The sequence below is a fragment of the Macrobrachium rosenbergii genome, chromosome 8 (genome assembly GCF_040412425.1).
Source record: "Macrobrachium rosenbergii isolate ZJJX-2024 chromosome 8, ASM4041242v1, whole genome shotgun sequence".
NCBI lineage: Eukaryota > Metazoa > Arthropoda > Malacostraca > Decapoda > Palaemonidae > Macrobrachium > Macrobrachium rosenbergii.
Window position 1 is genome coordinate 71,141,416 of NC_089748.1, and position 7,458 is coordinate 71,148,873.

At 35.8% G+C, this 7,458-nt stretch overlaps 1 protein-coding gene across 1 annotated transcript; it reads right to left on the minus strand.

The window, feature by feature from the left end:
* Window positions 1-743: 743 nt before the first annotated feature.
* Window positions 744-5,423, minus strand: Ip259 (NSA2 ribosome biogenesis factor-like IP259). Its single transcript, XM_067107969.1, has 5 exons — window positions 4,509-5,423; window positions 3,490-3,667; window positions 3,279-3,365; window positions 1,451-1,581; window positions 744-905 (listed from the first exon to the last, which is right to left on the minus strand). Exons 1-5 carry the CDS (start codon window positions 5,283-5,285, stop codon window positions 762-764), a joined length of 1,317 nt encoding a protein of 438 aa, XP_066964070.1. The 5' UTR covers window positions 5,286-5,423; the 3' UTR covers window positions 744-761.
* Between the last annotated feature and the right edge of the window lie 2,035 nt (window positions 5,424-7,458).

Here is a 7,458-nt window from a genome sequence, read left to right on the forward strand (position 1 = left end):
AGCGAAATAAACCGAGAAGTTAAACTATTTTACTAGAATTCACACAAGCGGTACACGATCTGAAACTATCTTATTCACAAAGTACCTGTTCAAACTTGAGACGTAGAATTTATTCCATTATTGATGATGCTTCATAAAGGGTTATTATTGAATGGGTTAAATATATTAAAGTATGACTGCTTTACCTCATAGAGGTAGGATATCTGGGAAATCAACCACAGACAACATTTTCCGCCGCCTCCTTCAGGAAGTGATAGCCCAGTTCCAAATGCAATTCATTATCAGTAAACCATTCCTAAATGTAGAAACATAAAAAAACTCAAAATACAAAATTTTGGCATAAAAATTTCACTTAAAGTGCTATTTCTGCTATTTGCCATGTGCATGTAAATGGTGGAAAAAAATTTCCATCTCCGATGTGTGACGTCATCATCCGTTTCTTCGACGAATTTCCACCAAATTCGTACACTGGTCCTAATAGCTTCGATACCTTGCTTGTGACTTTGATTTGCTTATTAGTACGACCTCGAGTATTCCATGAAGTATGCCGTCCACGCAATACACTTTTTGAGTATGTTTGCTTTGTCTAATAGTACAAGATGCAGATATTAAATTCCACAAGCTCAAACTTCATGAAATTTATGATGTGCTTGCTCTGTATGTACAAGATTTTGCAAGGAGTACAATGATGCTGATTAATAGAACATTCCAAGGTACATGGCATTTAAATAAAGAGGTGCAAGTACCTAGAATAATACACTTTATTCTGGCTTATTGAAAACAAAAGTAAGATGACAACATCCACAGTACTGGCGATCAAACATATTTGCCATGAACACACCAGCACCACATTCCTCACTTGGGCATTCTCGTCGCTGGCGAGTAATCTTCCCATTATCATCAACCTGAAAATAACAAAACCAAAAGCTAACATCTAGACTGAAAAATATTACCAAGCCATCCAAAATTTTAAAAATCTGTCTTGCAAAATCTAACTTTATCCTCTCTTGTTACCAACCCTCAACCATGTATTCGAACTTCCCATAAAGATTGCATATCTTTTACAAAACACAAACATAAATTAAAAATACCGTACCATATTACAGTAGTAGGTCAATCATAAGAAAATATGGCAGAACAAACTATACTAATGGAACATATTTGTTTGCTTCAATGCTACCCTAGCATAGGACATTTCCAAATTCAGTAACTTCATATTGTGTGAGGGGGGGGGAAAAACTTAGATTTGCCTAAAATTCTTTTACGGTTAGTTTTTCCTTAGAGTAATACTGAAAACTGACAAGTAAGAAGCTTCAAGAAAACCTAGTTATACTGAGATTTAGTGGAAAGGGCTGTAACGATATGGGAAAGAAGTTTTTCCCAATATGCTCTTTTAAAGTTGGGATGCATTTCAACATGTCAGTACGCCTTATACACGGGCAATACATACCTTGTAATATTTCAGCACAGCTAGCTTAACTTTCTTATGCTTGTGCTTAATCTTCTTTGGGGTGGTGTAATTCTTCTTCTTGCGTTTCTTGGCACCACCACGAAGTCGCAGTACCAGATGAAGAGTAGATTCTGTGAGGAAACACAAAACACTAAAATGCTTAGGCTGCCAAGTTTTTAAAAGGTGAAAAATATAGAGTACTGTATTTTTTTTTTTACCTTAATAAAGAGTTTGCTGTTTTGATGTTTATTTCAGCGTTAGCAAACATCTAACTACAGTACAGTAATGAACCTAGTAAATCATTTTGACATTAGGAATTTTCAATAATGTTACCAGGGTTCTGCTAAACACTGCTGGAACAAATCTACCGTAATTTTCCCGATCTCCTTACATTCTTTATAATCAATTTGCACAAATTTACTGTATAATGGTAAAATGACAAAGTGGTCAATGTATAAAAAAATTTATCGTATAATTTACATGTATCAGCAATGTTTATAGGGTGCTTGTCATTTTGCTTATTGACCCTAAATTGTTTTGCAAATTAAGTCACGCGTCTCAAGACGAATTTATGACTTAGAACGAGATAATAGAGTATAGTAATTATTACTGTAACGTTAAATGCACTGAAGGTGTAATGAGAAGAATTACAACCCTCTTGGCACATATCAACAACAGTAACAAGCACTTCAAAAATACTACTATGGTATATCGCAAGACAGAGCTATCTTTTGTGGCTAACCTAGTGTACAGATACACAGCCAAACATATACCCAGCAGACTTGACATTTTGCTTACTGAAACAATTTTATCCTAACATCTGACTGGAAACAGACCTGCTGACATTTTGTTTCTTGACAGGGTTAGGGTTTTGCATTTTTACCGTTTAGTTTACTGAATTCACATTTATTATATTTACCCACTAAAGTCATGTACTGTCATATGCTGACATCATTCAGTAACAAGTCATTTGACATACAGCAATGATGAAACCTACAGTCCAATGAGGCAAATTAGGCAACATGTATTATTGTTAATTCGTCCTTCATCTATAATACATTCGCACAATTTGGGGTATACAGTATTTTATACATTAATGATAACCATGTAAATTAGATAAAGGGCCAGACTTTCGAATTTTGTCAAAATATAAATTTATTCCAAGCAATCCCAATATTGCAGCACACTCAAACTTATAACCAAGTGGCCTCTCTCATATCACATGGTGGCTTCAGAAATGCAACAACGATCAACTCAAAGAGAAATAGAGCATGTAATTATTGGCTATGTAGCCTAAACCCACTAACACACACATCCAAATCTTGTCAGTACTATAATAGCTTTCCACAGAGGAGAAAAAAAAAAAACCTTTAATACTGAGCTACTGTAATGACGTGAAATTGGCATTTCATAGGTACGCAATACATTTGGTGTGGTTTCCCTAAAAATATGGAAACCTGCAAAGGTCTTTTATATAAGGTAAGAGTAGGGTTGTTCAAGGTGATAATACACAGTTCAATTTTAGTTTATTTTTTGCCGTTTTTGTGTAGGAAGCCTCCAACATGCATAGACAATCATGTTTAGGTCTCAAGGCAAAAAAAAAGAAGAAGAAGAAGAAGAAGAAGAAGAAGAAGAAGAAGAAGAAGAAGAAGAAGAAGAAGAAGCCTAGGATAACTTTCAGCATGTATCTGTAATGAATTTTTAATGTTCATGAAAATCTAAGGAATTTTAAAAATCTCTGCTTAGGTTTGTAAGAAGTGGCAGGCCTCCTCTATTTCAGCATATCAAGGTCCATTAAGATGGTGGGAAAAGTTTACCATAGACTTACCCTTTTGAATGTTATAATCTGAAAGTGTGCGACCGTCCTCAAGCTGTTTTCCAGCAAAAATCAATCGCTGTTGATCAGGGGGAATACCTGAAATAAAAAATATTTTAATCATCACAAAAAATTTTGAATGTTCTATGATCCTGGTAATCAACATACAAAAATGATAAATAGAACAACAGATAACTGAAAGCTTCATGATGCAGTCACTTACCCTCCTTGTCCTGAATTTTGGCTTTGACATTTTCAATGGTATCAGATGGCTCAACCTCAAGGGTGATGGTCTTGCCAGTGAGAGTTTTAACAAAGATCTGCATCTTGGCTAATCTGAAATGAAAAGCAGAAAGAGGCAGGTGTGAGGATACGCCAACTGGGAAGTTTGAACAAGGAAACTACATTTATGTAAACATGGAGGGAATGAAATAAAATAATCAGGGACAGCAAGATGGAAGAACGATAATATGAATGCAGGTATTGTAAAAGCAATGAAAGGGGCTGCAGCTAGAGGCTGCAGGACATTGCAAAGAACCTTTAGTAATGCCAAAAGTGCACCCTGTGAGATGTGTGATGTCACTACCCCTACAGGGGACTTTGTAATAATAACCTTTGTGTGGAAAACTATCTTTTACTATATATACATATTTTGAGTTAATTTTCTTAAAATCATTCAAAGCAAAGTTTTTGCATACAGCATACACCACCTTGTTTTTGTTTTTGTCATAAGAGAATTCTCTTTTTCCTTTATTGTATAACTGTCTTAATAACTATCAACTTTTACTCAAGCAACGATGATAGACCTCATGGAGAGGAAAGCTACATGATGAATTCTATACTACATAAATGAAAAATGAAGGACTGATTAAAAGCAGTTAGTGCACTCCTGACTGGCACACACCCTTTGCAAGACCAGACTGACTAACTTAAACTGGGAGCTCATGATTTGACATTTTGGCAGCTGTCATAATTTATTTATTTATTACAAAACTAGGCATTCCTAAAAACCAGAGTAAAGTTTGCTCAAGTCCTTTGAGGAAAAAAATCTTGTATTTATATTCTCTTTAAAAAATCAAATCACACTAGAATAGTAAAGTAAAAATCTATTCTTCTGATAGAGTGAGCAAGTCACCTAGGTGCCTAAGTGTTAATAAAACACTCCTTGTAATTACCATTTATTTTCTTATATAGCTACATTGGATTGGTTTCTTATTCCTAGGTTCTCCATATAGATTACACCAACAAGACTGCATTGATACACCCATCGTTTTCAGGATTATTTGTAACTTGTGCATATTTACCCCAAACAACTTTACCACTCTGAGTTACCAGTCCAAGTTCACTAATGTTTACCTCTATTACTGTACCCTTTGTTATAACACCCAAACTTGTGTACATTGTTGAACTGGGGTTTTTCTTAACACCAAGAATAGGCAAATGAAATGTGGCTTTTAATTCAGGATGAGTAACGTGAGCTTTCTTGAACCTTAATGCCATAGGACGAATAAACCTTTCAAATTTGGGTGGCTTTCTTGTGAAGTTCTCACCAACAAACGTCACTTTCTTTACGAGTCGCTTCCATGCCTTCTTTTTTCTTTTACCCGTCTTGATCACTTTAAATACCTCTTCCTCTGCTTGAGCTCTTACAGCTGGGAGAGGTACATCCCATTTACCAGCCTTCTCTTTCCTTTTCTGTTTAATCATATTTGAAAGAACTTTAGCCCGAGTTTGGCCCTCACGATCGAGCAAGTACGATGGTACAGCCCCCTCTGGTACTGCTTCCTTATCCTTTCTTTTGCTTAATTTCTCTTCATGGGCCTTTATGGTCTTTTTCATCTGAACCTTTTCTGAATATCTCTGTTTGTGGTAGAGTTTGGCCTTCAAGCCATGCAGCTTTTGTGCCTTTTTAGATCTTTCATGAGGTTCTCTCCCTTCTTTTTTCCTTTTCTTTTCTTCATAATTAAAACGTCTACCATGACGTTTTCGATGAAGCTCAATGTGTTCGTTCTGCGGCATTTTGATTCTTCTTGAAAAGTACCCACTAGCTGTATTACCAAGCCTGTACTTGAAGGATCAAACTTCGTAAATAATAAACCAGTAGCAGACAGCAAGAGGACTACCACGTCATCACTGAAGACAGCACTGGACACACTACCTGTGGAGAGACAAGGAGGCACATTAGTAAGCACTCCAAGTCTCTCCAAGGAATTATTCTACACCAGACTTGAAGCTACACACTGCTACATGAGAATACATGTGCTCAAAATCACATAATACATATTTTTAGACTACTGGTGTGTAATCTTATGATAATATTAATGCCCTGACTAGTGAATTTTTGTTTACTTAAATTTTACATGACAATAGTTTAACGGTTACCACTTCCTTATTATTTCAGCAAACTTTTAATTTGGTTATGGACAAAAATTATTTAAATACGTAGTTTTACCCCACCAAACATTGCATCTACACTTGCCATATCCGAAAGAATATAGCAATTACAGTATTATGTTTTGATGCCACTGCATGCCCAATGACAGCTCATTCTATCAGGTCATTCATTTTGTCTAATCACATGTAATTTTCTCATTTTCCTTGGCGGAACAATAATGACCAACATTCTTACCTAAAAACTTTCAGCGAACCTCCTGTGAAAACCATAATGTCAATGTAAGCTCTATTTTCCTAACTTTGCAAAGACTGAGTTTGAGGATTTTTGCATGAAAAAAAAAAAAAAAAAAAAAAAAAAAAAACTGCACAACTCATAACATTTGTGGAAAAGAGGTGTACACGGAGTGTGGGCACCCAAGAAGGGGAGCGAACTTGTTACGTCCCAATCAATGTAGGGGAGAGAAGATATTACGTCCCAATCTAAAATCTCCGAACGTACAAGGGAATGCCTTCAGTATCTAAATAAAGGGCTATTGGAAGACAAGCATTACCACTCAGTTACGCACCTCTAAATACGCCCTTGGCTGTCAAACCCAAGACAGACACAGGAGAATGACTGTTTTATGCAAGGCTATCACAAATCGTGGGTTTATATTAATAAATATCAAACACAATATATATACAAAAATACAGAAAGATCCCACCGGGATAATAAAGAGCCTAACGACCAGACAAAGAGATCTGAAAACATGTCTGCAACACAACAGCCGAAGGCAAACTGGAATGTTTACATCCGGGCAGGTGGGTATGCCCCGCCTACCTGACAGTAGTTACCTAACCACCTTGTTCAACAGTTTAACAGCTGTGTCCAGCTTCACCGTAAGTAATTCCTAATATAAAGGACCGATGGTTTGTGTATTGTCGGAACAACATCTATGTGTTTTGACAAACCCTTATTAAAGCAATAAAACATAAATAGATATACTTCATCGGGTGTGGCATTCATGCAAAAGTATCTTCATTTCGATGACAAAAACATACAAAACCAAAATCAGTGAAATACTATGAGTAAATGGGAGAGCTGGAACTACGTCTGTATAGAAAAAAGTTATAATTGAAAAATGTTATGAATACTCTTAATGGAAAGAAACAAGAGACTATATTATGTATAATTGATAAATAGCTGCCAATAATTCTCTTCTCTCTCTCTATATATATAATTTATATAGTAAACACCCCGTATTCACAGTCTAACGATTCGCGGATTTCTCTGTGGAACATGGATACACATTACTCTCTGAAAATTCACCCATTCACGGTATTTTTCACGGAGAAATATTCACTGATTACTGTATTTTCATCTCATTTTCATGACTAATCCACTTTTTGTGATAAAACTATTAAAACACTCAGGCAATGCTCTAGTTACGATAATTCGCCTTACGATAATTTGATTTAGCAGTGGGGTAAGAAGTTAATACCAATATGACAACATTTAGAAAATATTTTTAAGTTTCCCGAGGGCTCAGGCAGCAGCGTACAATCAGACAGCGAGAGGGACCAAATTGCAATAGACCACCTCCTTTTCCTCTGTCCCTTTATCCTATGTTCTAGTTAAAAAGGTAAGAGCATGATAAAAGTATTGTTAGTAACCTTACAGCCATAAACAACCTAACGAGAAACAGTGTTTGCTTATTGCCGAATCGAATAACAGCTGTTTTGCTTTTTGACCATTGTAAGGTAATAAATACTGTAGTTATAGTACAAATGAAGTTAAGCAGAATAGGACTGATATATT